A 22,203-nucleotide genomic window follows, 5' to 3' on the forward strand; every position below is an offset into this window, starting at 1 on the left:
GAAAAGAGCTTTTTCCATTTGTCTGTTGGAATAAATATTTATTCATTTCACGGAGTGACTCTCCGTGTCTAGATATAATGAATGACCATAAAAATGAATTCAGAACTGTTCGAAAGCAGGGAACATCTGTGCCCGGCTGCAGATCACAGATTCAGCAAAAAAGTATTCTTTGTCAGGTTGGATGTAGCAAAATCAAAATCCTGAGTGTTTCCTCACATGTCACCCACAAGCTAGAAGTGGTCTGCCTGTGGCAGTGTTCTATTTTTTCGGGAGAGGTGGGGGGAAGGGGTTTTATTTATGCTTTGTGATTTGGTTTTGGTTTTGGTGTTCGTCTGTTTGTTTTGTAATAGAGCATCTGTGTGCTTCTTTGTGATTGCATTTGCTTATCAAGGTTTCCACTCCACTGAAAGTCTATGCATTATTCACTCATTAATGTATTTATTTATTACTCTCAAGCCAGAGCACTAGGAGCTTTACATTTACAGCATACCAAGTGATAGCTAAGGCAACCTTGCAACTATTTCTTGCCTGCAACAGTTGCCCACAGATAAAACACAGGCTGAACTCCTATGCATTTCCGCTAGACTAATTCTGGTCTTCTTATTTCCACCACTTTTCCACTGGCACAGCTCCAGCCTTTTGAAAAGTTTCTCATTATTCACATTAGTGTAAAAAATGAAGAACTTGTCTAAAAGACTGACAAATTCAGGCTCTGGAACATTCGGCCAGTAGATTTAATTCTAGCACCCAGGACTCTTCACAGGGAACACAGTGTCAGCAGCCTCCTTTTATTAAAATCAAAATGGCGCAAGTTTGAGTTATGCTCCTCGTAGCAGGTTTATTGTTTTTCTAAAGGAAAAGGGTATTCCTCAGACAAGCAGATCCCAAATTAGTTGCCACTGTAGCATTAAAATCAGTATGTGAAACTCCAGGTGAAAACGAAACAGAAGCCTGTGTAGGTTGGGGATTGCTGGGATCCTGACGCTGGTTCATGAATGCATGGCTTGTAAAAAGGCATGAAGCCACACTCTACTCGAGACTTGTCCCACCAAAACTCATGGCAGAGATGAGCCAGTCTTTTGCTCAGGACAGTTTGTTTTCCCATCTCATGAGGTGCACGGTGCCTGGGCAGTGGGTTTATCCACAAGCAAGGGAACTCAGCCTGCTGCTGGGCAATGACAACTGAACCTCTGTGCAAGCTTTATTTTGATAAGGTCTTTCCTGACCCTTTCCATTAGTTATTATATTTTTCCTACTCCACCTGTAGGTCAGATTACTAATTGCACTGTTTCAACAGGGACCAGTTTATTTCTTGTAACCAGATTACTGGCAGTAAAATAGGCTTCCCTGACAGGGCTAGTATTAATGTTTCCACATAGGGAGGGTCCTGTGTCATAGTGAACAGATATTTTTCCTTGGTTTCAGTATTCAGGTAACAATTACAATGCAAAGTCACATATTTAATTACAGATGACTTCTAAAACAGATGTGTGTTCTTATACACTTATTTTTCTTTTGGTTTATGATCAGTCAATAGTTCTGAGATGCTTTTGCCAGGCAAAGTCCAGAGTTTTTTGCTGGGAAATGGGCTCCGTATGCAATAATATCTTATTATTTCTTGGTTCTACTCCAACATCTTTACTAACAGGTAGTGACCTTTCCCTTCTTTTGTGTGTGTGTCCTGAACACATTCACAATTTTATTCACATTTCAAAAGCTCTGATTTTAGCTAAAGACTAAAAGGACAACGTCAAACTCCTCCTACAAACTGAGAACTTATCTGCTGAGTAATTGTTTTCAAGGAGCCTGAACTTATTTTCCATATAATTTTACTGAATAGTAACAAAGCAGTTATTTCTGTAACTCCTTATGGACAGAATAGGAAGGGGGAACAGATTCATAGACAGCAGCTCACCAAGGGCTCAGACCCGCTGTATGGAATATAAACCTACCAAAAAGATCCTAACCGCTATGTAATCCTACATACCAGGAGGATTGCTTTTCAGATAGTCTATGACCAATGCAGCAACAGTCATTGTAGGCAGAATCTGGAGTTTGCAAGGGAATCCTTGGAGGAGTGTGCAAGGACAGCTGCTCAACGCTAAATGATGTAGCAAATATAAGAGTTCACTTCCAGGATGCTGGAGAAGGTGAATTACTCTCAGTTTTATCTGTTTTCTCATTCCTAGTCTCTGTGAAGTCCAGCCTGACTGTGAAGTGAAGGATGCTTTTGTTTAAAGTCAGGAACCCCCTGAGAGTCCCAGGGTTAAGTGGTTTGAAGTCTGCATGGACACACAACACAATTACATGTGTTACGATACAACCTGTTATAAAATTCACAATTCAGAGCTCTTGTAACAACTGACAAAATCACTGCTGTTCTGTAATAATCCAGCTCTGTGTGTTATAATGACATTTGTTTAATTAAAGTGCCTTTTGCCTGTGGGAGAATTGGAATTAAATCCCAATTGCCTGCATCTGATCAGAATTCTGCCAAACTATCTGGATAGCCAACCAACGTTTTAAATGGTTAGAGCAGGCATTTCACATTTCACTCTTGCAGCTAATGATTCTTGGGTATCTATTTTTTTTTTCCCCAGCATTGGACAGTATGTTTGAGGAATATTTTGAAAATTTCCTATTCTGTGGCTAGAATTGCCACAGTCTTGGATTTCCTGAAGGGTAACAGAAGCTATTCAAGGACTGAGAAGGTTCACACTGGTTTGTCTTCTCGTTTTCAAAGCTGAAAACTTTTCCTGGATTGGTTAGTGCAGGCATTTCCAGATGTGGTTTATTCAGGCATTACCACTGATGGCAGTGGCTGCAGCTTCCACCTCTAGGTATAAATGTAGGGACAGCACTTGGCTTTCTGAGAAGTCATACAGAATTTTGAAGATGGCAATGTACCCTGGTGCAGTCAAACACATACCACAGCTGACAGATGTTTGCGTAAATTCTCAACCGATGTTATCAGGGCCTAACTTCAAGCTCTGTCCTCTCCTCCCAGAAAGTCCCTCCATAATCTGGTTTTTGTGTGTTCTGAAGCTGTTTTGTGCATGCAACTTTAGTCTGCTACAGTAATACAAAATCATTACTACAGTCCTAATCAGATCAGCTAGGTCCACTCGGAGAGCTAGGAGTAACATTGGGTGAAAAGCATCTGTATGATTTCTGCAGAAAGTGTGGGTTCACCTGCCTACAGTGAAAATTTACCTATGATTCCATCAGAATGGTATGATTTTCAGTCCAGCTTAACATTTTTAGGAGAGTCTACAGGGAACTTTGAGCCAATGTTTCTTCTCTCTGCTGTCAATGTAAAGAGTTATAAGAAAGCTCCAGAGATGACTAAAAGGAATGGGAAGCAGTTCAAGGGACCTTGAAAGATGATCCAGTCCAACCCCCTTGCCAGAGCAGGAACACTTAGATGAGGTTACACAAGTGTACAGGTGGGTTTTGAATGTCTCCAGAGTAGGAGACTCCACACCCGCCCTGGACAGCCTGTTCCAGTGTCTGTCACCCTCACTGAGAAGAAGTTTCTTCTCAAATTTAAGTGGAAACTCTCTTGTGTTCCAATTTGAACCCCTTACCTCTTGTCCTACCAGAGCCTAGAAGAGCCTGGCTCCATCCTCGTGACACTCACCCTTTATATATTTGTAAACCTTAGTAAAGTCACCCCTCAGTCTCCTCTTCTCCAAGCTTAAGAGAACCAGCTCCCTCAGCCTTTCCTCACAAGGGAGATGCTCCACTCCCTTAATCATCTTTGTTGCCCTGCGCTGGACTCTCTCCAGCAGTTCCCTGTCCTTCTCGAACTCAGGGGCCCAGAACTGGACACAATATTCCAGGTGTGGTCTCACCAGGGCAGAGTAGAGGGGAAGGAGAACCCCTCTCAACTTACTAACCACCCCCCTTCTAATACACCCCAGCATGCCATTGGCCTTCCTGGCCACAAGGGCACAGTGCTGGCTCATGGTCATCCTGCTGTCCACCAAGACCCCCAGGTCCCTTTCCCCTACACTGCACTCTAATAGGTCATTCTCCAATTTATAATGGAAGCTACCCAGATGCAAGACTCTACACTTCCCTTGTTAGATTTCATTAAATTTTTTCCTGCCCAACTCTCCAGCCTGTCCAGGTCTCTGGATGGCAGCACAGCCTTCTGGCATGTCGGCCACTCCTCCCAGCTTGGTGTCATCAGCAAACTTGCTGACAGTACACTCTATTCCCTCATCCAAATAATTGGTGAATATATTGAATAATACCAGCCCCAGTACTGACTCTTGAGGCACTCCACTACATACAGGCCTCCAACTAGACCCTGCCCCATTGACCACGACTCTCTGGCTTCTTCCCTACAGTCAGTTCGCAGTCCATCTCACTACCTGATTGTCTGGACCGCACACCCTCAGTTTAGCTGTAAGGATGCTGTGGGAGACTGCATCAAATGCGTTACTGAAGTCAAGGTAGACCACATCCACTGCCCTGCCATCATCTATCCACCTTGTTATGTCCTCATAAAAGTCAACAAGGTTGGTCAAGCATGACTTCCCCTTGGTGAAGCTACGTTGACTGCCCCTAATGACCCTCTTATCCTTGATATGCCTCGAGATGGCACCAAGGATAAGTTGTTCCATCAGTTTCCCAGGGATGGAGGTGAGGCTGACCGGTCTATAGTTACTCGGGTTGTCCTTCTTGCCCTTTTTGAAGACTGGAGTGACGACATTTGCTTTCCTCTAGTCCTCAGGCACCTCTCCCGTTTCCCAAGACCTGGCAAAGATGATGGAGAGTGGTCCAGCAGTGACCTCAGCCAGCTCCCTCAGCACCCGTGGGTGCATCCCATCTGGACCCATGGATTTATGGATGTCCAGATTGCCTAATTGCTCCCTAACCCAGTCCTCATCAACCGAGGCAAAGTCCTCCATTTTCCTGCCTTCCTCTGGGGCCTCAGCAGTACGGGGCTCCTCAGGACAGCTTCCAGCAGAGTAGACAGAGACAAAGAATGCGTTCAGTAACTCTGCCTTCTCTGTATCTTCTGTCACCAGGGAACCCACCTCATTCATCAGTGAGTCTACATTGCCTCTGGTGTTAGTTTTATCTGCCACGTATTTGAAAAAGCTCTTTCTGATGTCCTTGACCCCTCTTGCCCAGTTTAATTCTAAGGAGGCCTTAGCTTTCCTAGTTGCCTCCCTACACCCTCTGACAACAGCCTTATATTCTTCCCAATAGTGGAAAGCAGAGCATATGGAGGATGCACATGACCTATTTTGACATTTGGTCTCAGATATAAACAGTGCTGGATGCCATAAAATGCCTCCTCCTCCTCCTATATTTGCATCCACAGTCTCTACATACTTGTCTAGTCTCACTCAGCATATAGACACACACTGTTCTGAATTAAGAATCATCTATTTGCTAGCATAACTGTGCCAGTCAGGAGCACATACACACATTTGGAAAATTCTTTGGAGGTGTGCAGTCCTACAAGCTGAAGTGTCCTTTTTGCAGGATGATGAACTCCAACACAAGATTCCGTACTGCTGAAGGTTTTCTAGAGATTAGGTGAAATCTCTGAAAGGCAGCTATGAAGAATATGTGCAAATCTTCTCACACACTCCCTTTTGGATTGTTATCTTTTGCACAAAAGAGGCTGATTTCTTCCTAGAACGAGACCAGGAGACACAAGCATGAAAGCTTCACCTTCACTAGAGGACAAGGACAGTGTAGTTATACTACAAGTCTCCTTCAAATGCAGGTAACTGAGGTTGTACTTCCAAGGAGATTTAAAATACAGATTAACACTTCTATTGACTGTACTTTCAAAAGGAGAACGTTTTCTGTGCCGTACCACAAAAAACTCCAGCTGCCAAGGGACAGTCACAAAATCATACATGTCCTTGGCTGTTGCTCACATGTAGTTCAAATTTTCCCTATTGGTGACACAGCTCAAGAGGCTCATGTGTTTTGTTTAGTCCATAATTTAGTTTGGAATAACCTGTATTTGGGAATGTATTTCCAATCCAGTCATTGAGTTTGCAGAACATAAATAACTCAGCAGCTTTTTGTTATTTTGAAGATACCACATTTGATCTGTTGAAGATTTTTGGAGGTCCTTAGCGCACAAATGCAGTGAAGAACTAATGGTTTTGTAGTCCTGCTTCATGTTTGGGGGGTTTTGTGTTTTTCTGTTGAATACCAAGTTCTTATGGAACCATAGTTTATCATATATTCCTGTTGGCCTTTTGGATGCACAGATCATTATGTCCTGGAGCAATATGCTTCTCACATAGGTTAGACCTTTTGGGTGACAAAATACACCTGCAGTGCAGTTATGTAGTGAAAGGACAGATATGTATTTTGTGCAATTATATACCATAAAAATATGAATTCCAGATGCTTAACTAAAGAACTTTGTCTCTTGCAACAGTAGTAACTTTTCCCCTCTGGTGTTCTTTTTTGTTTGTTTTATGTTTTTGTTTTTTTGGTTGGTTTTGGTCTTTCTTGTTTGTTTGTGTTTGTTTGGTTTTGTGGGTTTTTTATGGTCACTTACATTTCTTTAATTCTATTAACTTTTACCATGTGTGCTTTTAATATATGATGTACTTCTATTACAGGCACCAAAGGTGAGAGGCCTTGTAAAATAACTAATTAAGGTAAAACCATAGTTTTCAGTATCTTGTGTGTAGTGAAGAATGATGTTCTGGCTATCATCACACCTGATGTGTATTCATTGCAGAGAACAAATATTTATTTGAATATAATGGAGAAAAAAAATGCCCCTTTATTAATCTGATATACACTAAATAGCTTTGCATTTGTCACAAGGATGATAAATATTTGGCAGATAAATTTATAAACACTTCCACATTTTATAGATTTATACTTTACACAGTCATCCTACACAAAGCATGCCCTTTGACAAGTATACAGACAGTTTTCCTCAGGGGACTTAATCAAAACACTTGGTGAAACATTTTGGAAGTTGGCAATCTGACACAGAGGAGCATACTGGAAAGATGATTTCACAATAGTACCAGCTGGACTTGAAATGAAAAATTCAGAACTCCAAAATAGAGAATTTATCAAGGCACACACATGCAAACACATGTATACGATAGTGATGACTGTAACCCGCTTTACAGGAGATCACACACGGCAGTAACGAAAACAAAGAACGAAAGGAACAGAGAGGTCAGGACCATTGCCAAGATCTTGTTGTAGATTAGCAGATCTGGAAGTAGATACATATAAACGGGAATTTGACTTCAAAGTAGCTCATTACTGTATATATAATATGTACATGTTTCCTTGCATTAAGAAATGCAGACTGTCAGAATGGTTATGATTTTCTCAACAACACATGCACACTAATACATGTGTACTTTTGTACACTAAAGACAGTTTGAAGAAAATGTGCTCCCGGTTGACTCAGACCAGTTGGCTATCTGAGTGGAAGTTTAGTAGGAGAAATTTGGAACAGAAAATAGCTCACAAAAAACCAGGAAAGAATATTTGTTTCCCTTTTGTTGATCAGTATTGGAAGACACTAACAAGTTTTTAAGAAAATCAGTAACCTGAAGACACCAATAAATTACAGTGAAGGCAAAGAGCCCTACTGTTAGTACTTCATCCTTGATGCTTGACTTCTGTACCTATGTCATTACACTGCAAAGGAAACTGTCCACTTAAAAAATAAAAATCTAATTATGTACAGTACACTGTCACTGATGTTTGAGACCAAGCACCAGATACAATTCTACTGTCACAATGTTATGCAGCTGAAGGTAGTACAGCAAATTTTTGGAAAGCTTTCATTAGGATTTTTAACACAATGTTCTGTAGAAAATGGCTAAAATAACCTGTCAGTTTATTAATTAGACTTGCAGCATGGGATACTATTAAAATCCCTTTTACTGCTTAGGAAACATTGCATTCATAGGAAATAGCCAGTCTAAAATTAACATCAAAAAGAAGGGCTAAATGAACACCTTTTTCTCACAAGAGCAATTCCACTGTGACAGTATACACAGTCACGTATTTAATATTGTTGAACAAGAGAGCTAATATCGTGATCCTGCAAATTGCTGCACTGATTTAAACAGGAATCAGCTTACCCACACAATACTAGTTTCATATAACGTTTTGTAGAATCCTAAACCACTAGGAAAGATAATAAGAGCAGCCATTAGCAGCTTGGTGCATTTTTCTTTAACTCTTTGTAAATGAGCTAGCTTTCCTACAGTGCTAATTCTATGCCTGCTCTCATTTTTGTTGCTAATGTCAGTAAAGCCTTTGATTTCACTAGTGAAGTGCTAATGAAATCAGTCACCATGTCAGAAGGGATCTGTGGAATAAAGAAACAGAAAAAAATGTAGGGTTTGTCTAGAAAAGGTGGTGGGATGTTGTTTTTTGTAAGATCACTCTCCAGATTTTAGTATTATCTTTTTCCTTCTAAGCCATTGTTTTTAATCTCTGTTTAAAAATTTCTTCATAGAGTGTAGTATTAGCTACTGCTACTTTGAATCTGAATGGCAATTTTCTACTTAAGACTGTCAATTTGTGATCACAGTTAGAAACTATATGCTATAGTCTCAGTGAGTATGTCTTCCTTTTGGAAAGACCCCACTACTTTCCAAAAGTACTATCAAGTGAGCATTGCTACCCTGTCATAGTCTTCTCCCAAAGGTTTGGTATAAATTGATAGTCAGTAGATCAACTCGTGGAACACATGGGGAAAAAAAAAAATTTAAAAAAATTACAAGCTGCTTGGGTGGGTTGGTTGGTTGGTGTGATTGCTTGTAATTATCTTAGTATAGAGTTGACATTCCCATAGCAAATACACATTCTTAAGTTTTGTGGGAAGAATATACCCTTTCTTCTGCTGCTTTCTTCGCCTGTAGCATGCGTGCATGCCACCCACCAGAGGAAGCACACTGCAAAGTGTGAACATCCTGCAAAGAGGGAAGAAGAAACATGGTGGATGCCAGAGCTTTTGAAAGAACTCTCTCCACCCTCGCTGCTCTGAGTGCATGTGCTGCTATTTTCACCCTGGACTTGCTTGAATTATAGACACAACTACTTTATACAGCACTAATTACTTTAGAAGATCTTCGTGGGTGTTAATCATTAACAGACATCCTGGCAATGGCTCTGTTTCAGGCTGGTCAAAGAATGCTGATAAGAACAGCAGCAAACAATGGTTTAGGCACATTACTAGAACAACAGCAGCTATGTATACAGAAACAGTGAAAAACACACAATACAGGAAGACACAGACATTTTCTCATATATACATATGTACATACACAGCAGTAAAACTGCTGAGATCCCCATGAAATATTTTGAAGGACTTCTAATTGAATAAGACAAAATTAATAGATTTTAGGATTTTAGGTATCTGAGAGTGCTTTGTCTCCTAGTCACTGGAATATGACCAGTGCCTTTGCATGATGTGCTGTTTTGCTGTTTGGCACAGTGTGGCAGAGTGAAGGCTACAGCTAAGTCAGAGCTGATTTTTCAGACCATTTCAGGAGTTCCCTTCCAGTGATTGAAAGCTAATGGCCAGCTAAGATGAATCTTGTCATCCCAACAATTTTGCGCATTAATAAGTAAAGAGTTCTGCATAAGAACTGGAGCAGGATGGTTTTTGTGTTCAATTAATAATGCATAGTGCAGAAAGTAACAGTGACATAAGGAATGAGATAAGAATATGGTTCGTAAGTCTTATATACACCTGTGTTATAAGAAGGTGTGTGTGTATGTGTGTATTACTTACCCACACCTGTCTCTATATGTGTTCACCTCTAACCATGTAGTACTTCTTTACAGTGTACAGTATTGTATCACTGCAGGCTAGGATTTAAGGAAAACAGCTGACAAAAATAAAACTGAAGCTTAGGTCTTGAAATCCTTCTCTTCATGGTTTGCATTCAATTTGATCCTATCTGATCCCCACCCTCTTCTTGTGAAGGATCACCTTTTATCTGGGTGAGACAGGCCTACACAAGATCCACAAATGTCTTTTTTTAAAGAGCCAGTGGGGGACAGGCATATATTTACAAACCAGACATTAAGAGGATAGAAAACATATATTATAGATTAGAAAAGATGCAGTATTATCAGAAAGAAATGCTAGGTGTCAAATCTAGCTCTAGACAGCAGATGAAACTGAAAGAACACATCAGACTCTTAGAGTACTGTGCTTGGGATGAGTTATGGGTGCTGCCCAAGTAAGTAAGTAGCTTCAACCTACTTGGTCAAGATTACTGGTGAAAACTGAGTGGCAGGTGGTAGATGTCCAAAATTAGAAAGAGGCTGAGCAAAAAAGCAGATCCTTAGGATCCCAGAGAAATGAGCTTAGGTGGCTAGCTGTGGAGAGAGTGATGAAAACCAGCCTGCCAGCAATTTCTGTCTTGCTCGCAGACTGATGTGTCTGGTTACAGCTCAGAAGTGTTGATGGCCAGAGTGATGGCCAGAGGCAAAATCTCTACAAATCTTCTTGTTATGTGACATTTAACTGTGCATTCATTAATACCCTGGGGGGAAAGGACAATACTTTTGTGTCAGGTCATCTTCATCCAAATGCCTTTGTTAAATAATCTCCAATCTTTAGCTATTTGACTCTGTACTGGTCAGAAGTGAGCAATACGTTCTAGACCTTTGTCAAACATGGAAGATGATTAAAACTGCAACCTCAGAAAGCAATTACACCTGTGTTTTTCCCCATTCTTTTCCTAAGCCTTTTGGTCCTAGTAAACATAGAGTTTGTGTATGTTGTAGGAGAAGCCTGCTAATAATTACTGCTTTATTAATTTTTAGTTGGACAGGATGTAGTCTGAGGGCATGCCTACTTATTACAGGCCAGACTCTTTGGAAAGAATTTAACCTGCTATTGAAAAAGAAAAGTTAAGCAATTGGGACCATTTTGTCTTTTTTTTCCTGTTTCTGACATGCTAAACCACTGCATCAAAGAAAAGTCCTGAATGAGGATGAAGTTCGATATAATACTACTCATCCAGAGCAGAAATTAATATTGAACGATCTTTACTTTGCAGGAAGAAGTAGGGTATTCACCATTGCAACAAAAACAAAAAACGTAGATAATGGATCAAAAATATTTTGCATAACTGGGTTGAAATTATCAACGTCAGAAGAAAGTAAATGAGGCTGATTTCAGCCTCTGGGACTGGTTGTAGACTGGATGAGGGCAAGTGAAGATAAGGGACATTCGCAAATGGCATTACAAATTGGTGCTTTCTGTGTAATTCAGGTTCTGCACTGAGTTCCAGATTTTGTGGCTATCACGTCTCTGCTAATTCTACATCACTATCTGATCCCTGTCTTTCTTCCATACTGTAGGCAAAAGTCTGTCTTTTTGCGATGCATTTGCTGAACTAGCATCATTACAAAGAATTAATTCAGGCAAATACTTAATATTTTACAGTGAGTTTAATGAACAAGAAAGCAAGAAATGCAGAGAAAAAGCAGTCTCTTGGATATGTTTTCTTCTGGAATATGATTACCCAACACGTGTTTTCTTTCAGGACTCCAGAGGAAGTGGAACGTTTCCACTTCTTGAGTCTTTGACCCCATGAGTGCAAGGATTCATTTTTTAACATTGTGATGGAAATTTCAATTGCATTTCCAGGTTATTAAACAGGAAATATGGCTTGTAGGTTGTATTAGCATGATATCATCTTGTTTAGGTAAAGAGGTTTGACTGGATGTAAACATCTTTCTCTGACTAATGAAGATTGTTTCAAAACTCACAGTGGGGAAGGCCAGCACACAGAAACTGTCTATATGGGGCGTTGAGGACTATATTGTGTTGCTAAGAATGTGAATTATCAGTTGTGCCTCAAAAGCAGTTGCACAAAGATAAGGCTCCATAGTGGTAGAAGAAGAAAACAAGAATAGAGAATAACATTTCCTCAAAATGGAGCTGAGCTAGGTACACAGACAACAAGATTCCCACATACCTGTACCCAGAGCAGAGGGATCCCAACAAGAGCCATTCTGAGAGGAGACCCCCACTTGCATCAGTTCAGCCTTCTGGATATGTAGGAAATTTAGAGTCTGGCTGCCTTAAAAGGGTGAGTTTCTCTGCAGGACTTTTGAATTCACTTTCCATCTTGGATTAAAAAGGCATGGCCAAATTAAGAAAAATATGTGACAAACCTTATTACTGAATATAAGTCGGAAGCAAGCAAAAGCACAAGCAGTGGGTTTTAACACTGGTCCTCTGGTAAGAAAAGCAATTTGGGATGGCACGAATAGAATGGCACAAAGAGAAACAAAGCAGAGCTTGAGTTAGCAGACTTACTCTGCCCCACTTTCCTAAGTTGTTGAACAAAGAGTAGACTACTGGAGCCATCAGGAAGGAGAGCTAATATTTTTCCGCCTGTGTCGCAGTTTTGTTGTATGCATCTCTGGAAGGGCACTGGCTAAAATGAAGCATAGAGGAAGAAGACCTTCTAATACATCATTCATTAGCCATCCCCTTCATCACTCCAGAAATCTTGAACACGTAGGCCTGGCTCCCTTGCTAGGAGTACATACTGAGCAATCAATGCAATGCATATGACATGTTGTAGTGTATGCTTCCAACCAAGACGGGACTAACATGAACATAGCAAATCTGGTTAAAATGTGCAAACACCATGAATAAGATTCTTTCAAGAAACAGGAGTCTGCTAAGTCAAGCTCTACTATCAGACAACCTGTAATGAGTAAAACTAATTAAAATAAAATTTCTTCAGCAAATTTTAAATTTTACAATAGTTGACCATCATGGTTAATACTATTCTAATAGTTGTTGGTCTTCTCTGTCTTCAGGGGCTATTGTACTTCTTGTCGTTGCTGCCATTGGGATGAGTCTTTCATCTTTACTGAATGGCACTAGACCCTAAATCCTGCTTCAATTTAGACTGAAAAGAGTTTCTGATAAGTGGTCAGTCATTTTAGTGACCCAAACAGACATACAAACAGTATTGATTATATCAGTGTGATAGCTCTGACACACACATGTTACCAAGTTGTGTTCCATGTGGTGTATAAGAGATCTAAACCAGCCACTAAGTGACTCTCTGTGTTAGATATAAGTGAGTAGATGCAGAAAGGAAGTGCAATTCCTACTGGGAATTTTGTTTGTCTTTACAAATTCCTGTTGTTTCTATATTCCACTTCATCCACATTTAATGACATGATTAAGGATAGGAACCAGCATTAAAATCCACATAATTTTACATGTGATGAGATTTTAGTGCGTTAGCCTTGAACCATAGCCTGCAAAAGTTGAACCTTATTTTTCTGTTGCCCATTTCTTCCACACTGGCCAGGTGGCGTGAAGTGTTGGATCTGGATGTTCTTCAGAATTACATACAGAGATGGACAGAATATACTACTTTTAAGTGGATAGTGCATAGCAAGACAATGTAAAATATTACCATTGCTGTTTATGTTTACTCCAAACATATACAGAGGCTTCAGATTTCAAAATAAGTTGTGCAGTACGTACAAGTAGGTGGACACAAGCTACTAATGAATGGCACAGAGAAACAGGGCGCAGATATTATTGGAGAAAAGAGCCTTGAAATAATATTAAGCCTATGATAAAAGCCACAGATGCAAAACTAAGGCCAGCATTTTGCTCTTAACTTGGAACTTGCTGAAAAATAATTATTTGTCCTTTTTTTTATTTTTTAAAAATTTTTTAAACATAGTTTAGAAATTTAAAAGCATGTTTAAGTCAGATTTAAATATAAAATATTTCATCTCAAATATCTTGACTGCTTATATCACAAAATAAACACACTTCCTAAATTTTTTTTTCTATCATATTTAAATTACCAACATCAAAAAAATCCCCACTAGTTTTCCATACTCATGGAATTCGGTCACTTATCTCATTTGTAAATAGTAGCAAACCACATCTTGGGCTAACATTTTGGTGCTGCAATGTGTAGCACAGGCATTTGTTAATAACTGAAAAATGTAACTTCTAGAATTGATAAACTAAACAATGAACTTTAAATTTCATGAGTTGTCCTCTTATGTGTACTTTTACTGACTCTTTCAATATGACTAAGATGATGACTGAGACAGAATGTAGTGATAGATATTACTACCCAAGCTAAGTTCACATATATGAGCAAGAGAAAAATTAATGAAAAAAAATCTATCCTACTACATCATCACCTCATCTGAAATCACAATTTCTTTGGCAATGATTCAATCACTTAATAAATGTTGTCAGACATAATTAGGAAAAAATACTGATACATTTTCCCTTATGTTTTATACCAATTTTTTTCTTTGAAACTTGAAACTTAAGACAGCTCATCAGCTGATACAAGCTGTCTTAGTTCCACTGAAAGCAATGCCAGTTTCTGTCATCAAAGTATCTGTCCCTTTTGTCTGCTAACTTTATAGGTGTGTTTCTGTTTAATTTTTAATGCTAACATTTTAAAGACATCCCATAGCCTTTGGCACAACAGTAGGACTGGTGAGGAACTCTTTACTGTAATCCAGAACAGTCCACAGCATATGGCTTAGAAGAAATATATTTACTACCATTTACTCTCCATCCTTGCACTTGGTCTAATAAAGACATTACCACTCCCTGCAGCCTTGGCATGGCTTCATTCTTAATGGCTTTCAGAGAGATATTTTGAAAGTGTTAAATGGTGAGACATCCCCGGAACTGTTAAAAATCTGAGAAAAATAGTTAAATAATGTATAAACTGTGAGAATAATGAAATCAGTTTTGATTATTGCTTTTCTTTGTTTTGATATTATTAAAAACAAAAACAAATCAAACCACTTTTGAGATGTTTTAATTACATTATACCCTATATTGAAGTTTTGACCTGACTAAATCTACTAGGTGGCATTCTACAGCCACATGTGTTTATAACCATTTTGTGACAAAGAAAAATGTATTACAAACATAAATATAAACCAAACTTTTCTGGTAGTATTTTATTTTTCATATAGTATACTGTCCGGATTCTTGCTTTATTCTTACTTGCAACAGCATAAATATTTGCATTAATTCAGCCCTGCATGAAGACAAATTCACTGTTTTAAAATGGCAAAGATATTCCAGATGCCCCAGATGAGAGTAAAACATTTTTTTTACGGAGTATCAACAACAAAGAGTAAAAATACTTACTTTGTTATTCTCTTTGCTGCCCACCCATGTGGGCTTTTTATTTCCCTGTAGTAGCTGTTGCCTTCTCCTCAGCAAATAGTGGGTATAGTTAGTAATCTTAAGATTAAATCTACCTAAAAATGTTTCCCAAGAAAGAGGCATTGCCACAAGTTTTTACCATCCAAGCACATCTGCCAAAGGTCAGTATTCTCAGTACTGATGTGGTCTGCAGAGTATCTTGATTAATGCTGCATGCATTATTATGTTAAGATTAACATTCTCTGCACCAATACTGCTAAGTAATAGACTTACATGTCTGTACTGTTACAAAAGCTCACAATGCCATGGCCAAATTTAGCACGTAGTTTTGAATAATATGACTGCTTGCATTTTAAATATATAATTATCAGTATGGTTTTAACCTTCCTGGACATGTCACTGAAAGTGTTTTAAGAGGTAGCTTAGCAGTTTGAAGTCGTGGTTTTGAGTAGCAATGTATGCAAGCAAACAAAAGTGAAATTTAAAACTTTCATACAGAAGTTTCTAAATCTCTGCCACTCCCAAGTATCTTTTGAATTCAATTTTTGACATCTGAGCACTCTACTAAGTGTTGAGAATCTGAAGCCTTTGCACCATCAGTCAGGAGAATTGACATTTGTACAAAGAAGGAAATAAATAGTAGATGGCTTTTTCCAGTTACATCAACACCTGGGTTCTTGTGTCAGGAAGCCGAAGTCCTACCAGACCTCCACATACTAGAACAGTAGAAGCAAGGAGAATAGGGATTGCTTTGGTGATACCAACAAGAGAACCAAATATTAAGTTTCCAAGTACAGCTGCTGCTTTGCATAGTGCATTCAAAAATCCAAAACCTGTTGCCCTAGAAGAGAAAACACAAGAAAGTTTAAAAAACGGGTCAAAGAGAGAGAGAGACAAATCCTCAGTGGGAATAAATCAGTACAGCTCAGCTGCTACACCATTTTATTGAGGCAAATTCATTTGACTGCCTCAGGAACCAAAATGTGAAATGAATGACTGAATAGATAACTTTAGACATCTACAGTAGAACAGTAGAACAAAGGACTTGCAAATAGAAATTCAGTAACACTTAAAATGCTGGACTGGGACACAGTAGGTGGGATATCTTTTGAGAGCTACTTGGTGATTTGGGAAAGAAGTCACCAGAATAAAGGATGATCATCTTCAGATACTGGATAGAAATGGATTTCTTACAGGTAGTACACATGTGGAACCGTGCTTTTTCAAACAGCTAACAAGGTCGCTAATAATAATTAATGTTTGTCTCTTAGAGCTAAAGATACTAAAAAAAAACCCTGGTTGGCGCAGAAGAGAAATCTGAGAAACTGTTGTGGTTTAACACCAGCTGGAAATTAAGTACCACACAGCCACTTGCTCACTCTCCCACTGTGGGACTAAGAGGCAAATTGGAAAATAAAACAACAACAACAAACCCCAACAAAACAAAACAAAAACCAAACCACAAAAATTCCCCACAAAACCTAAAAAAATGATGATGACAACAACAACAACAGCAACAAACAAAGACCATTCAATAAGACAGCAAAAAGAGAGGAAAAAACAACAATAATATTAGAATATACAAAACTAGTGATACACAGTGCAAGTGCTCACCACCCACTAATCAATGCCCAGCCTGTCTGTGAGCAGTGATCCTCTGATTAACTTTTTTCCAAATTTATACACTGAGCCTGACATCATATGTTATGGAATATCCTGTGCTCAGCTGGGGTCATCTGTCCTGGCTGTGACCCCTCCCAGCCTCCTGTGCATCCACAGCCTTCAGCTGGGAAGTCCTTGGCTTGGTATAACCATCACTTGGCAACAACCAAGCCATCAGTGTATTATCAACATCCTTCTCACTCTAAATCCAAAACACATCACTATACCAGCTACTAGGAGGAAAATTAGCTCTATCCCAGCCAGAACCAGGACAGAAATTTTGGAAAAAAAGGGAAGATAAATAAGTTATCAAGAGAAAGTATGACCTGGGTGGCTCAGAGGGGTTTTTGCATTGCAGCAGTGTGATTTTAGTAGTCTGAATCAAGTATTTTGGATGTTTGATAACCCGTGCATAGGTGTGTTATGCAAACTGGCATCACTTTAATAAAATGTGTTTTGATATGAGTCTGTCATTCATAGTTGCAGGAATAACCTTGTCCTACAAAAAATATCAGTGCAATAACAGATTCTCTAACATTTCTCAAATCTCTTAGAAGCAAAAAAGGGAAGGACTATGCCGAGGTGACTGGGATAAAATAAGAAGAATCAGGAGGTTAGAAATTTTCTTTCAGAACAATGTTTATTGTTAATGTGAAATACTTCTATTAGAAGGAAAAAGCCCCCAGTCTAAACAGCATGGATTAACAAAACTGCTAATGGTCTGAGTGACTGAAAAGAGCCCTAGTTGTTGTATCGAAGCAAATGGGAAGGAAAGGGAGAAGCCCTGTGCTCAGATGTAGCCTGAATTCCTAGGATGTATGAAAAATTTCTACTGGAGCTCCTAATGAGCAACGCAGAGAATCAACCTGAAGTAAGCAGACTTGATCCCAGCTGAGAGTATGGATATAAACTTCTATTGTTCTTGATAGAACAATTTTCTTATTTTGCTGATGGCAAACTACGGTATCAAAGGAGAAGCAATAGATGGAAATGACCACAGCCCAGGGTGTCACTAGCTCATCTCTTTTGCTGTTCTGCAAACCTGGCCTCTAGATCTCAATAGTGTTGAGCAATGAGGCTCTTCGGTGTCCTACATCCAAGGCTTATATGGGGTGAGAGGTAAAAGCTTCTGTTTAGTATAGTTGACCAGCATACAGGGAGTTTCATCCTTGTTCATGCCCTGACTATCTGATATGGTGTGCTTCAGAATTACCCTGTTATATATGAGGACCTGCAGCAAAAGAATGATGAAGGCAGGTCCAGATCCTCCTCACATATTTCTAAATCATTCTAGTTTGCTCTAAGAAGCAGAACTCTAGTTGACCTGCAGAGTAAACTCCAGAATCTGAACAAGATTCAGATATGTGCTAATTTTAAGTAATGGTACTTTGACTGTCAAATCCTTTAATTAGTTAAAAGGATGCTTGCAGAACAGAATTAAGACAGGTTAGTTAATTATGTTAATTAGTTAAGTTAATTAAGACAGGTTAGTTTATATACCTCCAAAACTTTTTTTTTTTTTCCTGTTAATGTTAAATACTCCATGGTTGCAGACCAAACTCCAACCTCTTTGACTAAAATATTATGAAAGTAAGATCAGAAGAGTTGACACTTTGTTCCAGTGCCATATCTGTGTATTATATGTTTTTTCTGATTCCATGACGAGACACAAGTTTAATTCTTTTGCTGAGTGATTATAATCATAATATAGTTATTATTAGTTTGGCTATATGTCTCTCACAGTTGACAGCAATGTTTCTGTCTCTTTAGAATAGCCAAGATTTAACAAAGTAATTATTATTTTGCTGGAAGTGGTAATAATTCCTCCCTGTGCAAAACATGGCAACCATCCAGGTATTGCATGACAATAAGTATCAGTCATATCTAAGGAAGGAGATACAGGACATTTTGATGGCAGAACAGAAACTACCCAGAAACTACAGAAACTACTACTGAAAAAATAAGCAGAAGAGACACAGGTGCACATCCTGAACAGTCCAAGCCCTTACATTTTGTTTTGTCGTTTCATTGTTTTGTTTTATTTTAATTTCATAAAATCTGCAGTACTTTTACATAATACTTTGTGCCAAGAAAAGCTAAACATCCTGGAGATAACCATCTCCAAAACGACATGCTCTGCTGTCCAACAGCGCAGACAAGTGAGGGCTGCCTGAGAGCACAATGCTGAGAGCAGATGTGGAAACTTTGGAAGTGTTGTTTGTGAAGCTTTCTGACAGAGAAACATTTGCAGCAGGTCCTTGAAAATGCCCTCCTCAGAGGAGGAATGAGAAAGTTAAAATTTGCCCATTTTAAGGAAGACTTTTGGAGGAATCAGTCCAAAGGAAGAGTGGGGAGATTCACTGAAGGAAGAAGCAAAGAGCCACCCTATTGGAGTAATTTTTCAAAGGTTATGAGAAGAAAATCAAATTTCTACCATAGAAACATCTATAATACAAGGGCAGATAGAGTGGAGCATAAGAATAATATCTGGAGGAAGCTGACTGGAACAGTGAGAATCTCCCGAGAGGGAAGGAACTCCAGACTCCCACATCTTCTAGGGTGAACAAAAGTGCAGATACAATGGAGGAGCATGAAGAGGAAAGACTGTGGTAAAACAGACTTTTTCATAAACTGGTAGGAACATGTTAAAGCCAACACAGTCAACCTGGAAAACACAGTTTATGTGATAGGATAATAACACATTGCAGGTATTTTGAATGAGTCAGGGGAAGAAGGAGAAGAAAAGTCTCAGAACTGTTGTAATTTTGGCCTCATTTATGCACAGAAAGTATTTATAAAGTTATGGTGGTGACTGGTTGTGATCAGTGTCTGCATAGGTAAACACAGTATCTTTGACTGCCAGTACTGATGTAAAACCAAACTTGCCTCCAAATAACAGGAACATGAAAAATGAGCATTCACATAGGGAAAACAGATACTTAGTCATCAACAGCCTCAATATATTCAGAGAGATATCAGAAGTCCCTAAAGAATACATAGATCTAGCTAAAGTAAATTCAGATAGATACAGCCAGGAAATCTTTGGAAAGGCAATAGCACAAAACACATGGGGATGCTTTACTGATACTCAGTGTTTTATAATGCCTTATAAAGTTAATCTGTTTCACAGATGTTATTTGCTTATATTAACTAGATATAACAGGGGTCTGAACATAATTTTCTGAGCAATTTGGACCATTTCTTTTCATGTGCTGGAGTCTACAGATAGCACCTTCAGGGTTGCCACTGTGATCTAGTTCTGACCCAATACTCTCCTACTAAATTTTAAAGTAATTTTGTAATACAATATATCTTATATCTGAGCAAAATTAGGTATTTTTTTGGCACTGAAACACTGTTTCTCCTTTAAAAAATGGACTTATTCAAATTTCCCAGTTGAAAGGGGTCATTATTACACTGATTCCATTACTGTAATCAAATTATCAACAAAGAAGAGTAAAACAAAGTAAGCCCATTTTTATGGCCTTTAGCTGTCCTGATGATAAAGAATGAACAACACAGCAGAAGTTCAATCTCTTGATTCTTAAGCAGTTTTCAGGCATGTCCTTTTGCCTAAAATATGCACATCCTTGGCAGGACCATTAAGATTTTATAGGCTTAAGCTGTTACAATCTGTACCTAAAAGGCATTGTCACTGTTCAACTTTCTGCCTCCATATCCTTCAATTTTAATACTTTGTTTGAATGTGAATTCATTGTTTGCTAATAGAATGAAGTCATTGAGCAAAATGTTGAGCTCTAGGGATAGCAAATTCAGACTTGTTCTTTTAAATAAGCTAAAATCTGTATTAATTCATATCTTTGTAATTAATTCCACTGAATCCAGGGGAGAAAAAATAGCAGGTAATAACATACTGCAATTCACACACATGTATGAGCATAGTTTTCTCTTGCAACACTAGTACAGTCTTTGCTACAGTGTTTCAGGAAAGTACTAGAGTGTACAGAAAGTCTGCAAATGATCAGAGATATTTGATGTTTCTTCTCAGCATCATGAATGAAGTGAAAAAATCCAAAGGCATAAAGCCATTAATATATATACCAATTTCCATTATGTTCATCAGTTACTGGGTGAAGCACTAGCACAAAAATGTCTTTCTGACTTTGTGAGCAATTCTTATTACTGGTCAAGGGAATGTGGTAGCAAGAATCCCTTGTCCAGCTAGAGAATGTCAATAAAACCTTAAGGCACATCAGTAGGATAATGCTGGTGAAGCAATTTGGGATTGCCTTAAAAAAAAGAAAAAAAAAAGAAAAGTTACAGATTTTAGTATTGGTAGGAGAAAAATGCAGAAGTCCTATAAAGTAATCAGATCTGAGAGAAAGCTGGATGTTAGAGAATAGGAATTTTCCCCTAAGTACTTTGCTTCTGTTGCTAGGAAAGCTGTGACAAAGAAAAACAGTTAGATCCCTTTCACCCAAGCCCCACATAAAAATGGCAAGAGTCCAAGCAGTTAAAAATAGAGGGATTATCCAAGTCTTTAGATTAAAGGAGCTTGTTTCCTGGTTGCCACATATGGTCCTTCTTGCACCAGGTGCTTATATTCCTATATAAACTACTTCAGGCCCACATCTCAATTTCTGACAGTCAGAGCATCTGAAAACTTCATTGTCATGCACTAGAGTGCTGCTGGATGTGTAGCACCGATATTTGACAACCTTCTTGCCAGCGTTAGTGCTAAACCTGTCCAACACTTTACAAAAACTTCTGAATATAACTTCTCTGGGTGTTGATGATATGCAAAGGCAGAAACAGAGTTTCTGTATGAACTACAGACAATTTTCTATTGTCTAGACTTTTTAAGATCTTTTTAAAAATAAGTATACAGATGCATGTAACAGCCTGGCCAATTACATCACTTAGTGTGCAAGTAAAGCTGTGGAATTTGCCTTCCTGGCTTGGACTACTGTGTAAGGCATTGCATAGGTTTGGTGTGTCATGCCTTAAAAACATAAACATGGAATTTCAGCAAAATGCTTTTGAACAACCTCCACAGGGTGGCAGTAGAAAATAGTTGTCAGGAAGTCTAAGTTGATGGCTGCTGTTATGACTCAAAAAACCAGAAAACTCCTCCTCTGACAGCCACAATAATAAAAAGTCAGACTTAAGATACTGTGTGAATAGTGTTTTTGTTACTCTGAGGATAGATTTACAAGGCTCAAGAAGAACAGAAAGATATAAATATAATGAACTGAAGGTAAGTTACTTATTTCTTAATTATGACCAAACCCTTATGAACTTATTGCTGAGATATTAAAAAAGGCAAAACAGGATGACTTCACTTTTACAGCACACCTTGAATTCTAAATATTCCTGGCCAAGATTCAAACCCAGAT

At 38.7% G+C, this 22,203-nt stretch overlaps 1 protein-coding gene across 1 annotated transcript in view; it reads right to left on the reverse strand.

The window, feature by feature from the left end:
• Positions 1–6,776: 6,776 nt before the first annotated feature.
• Positions 6,777–22,203, reverse strand: part of SV2C (synaptic vesicle glycoprotein 2C) — a 117,955-nt gene continuing 102,528 nt past the window's right edge. The window contains exon 13 of the mRNA XM_065860738.2: positions 6,777–16,025. Within this exon, the coding sequence (XP_065716810.1) occupies positions 15,842–16,025 (184 nt within the window). The 3' untranslated portion in view covers positions 6,777–15,841. The remainder of the gene's footprint in view (positions 16,026–22,203) is intronic.

Source organism: Patagioenas fasciata, chromosome Z, assembly GCF_037038585.1.
Source record: "Patagioenas fasciata isolate bPatFas1 chromosome Z, bPatFas1.hap1, whole genome shotgun sequence".
In the NCBI taxonomy this organism is placed as follows: Eukaryota; Metazoa; Chordata; class Aves; order Columbiformes; family Columbidae; genus Patagioenas; species Patagioenas fasciata.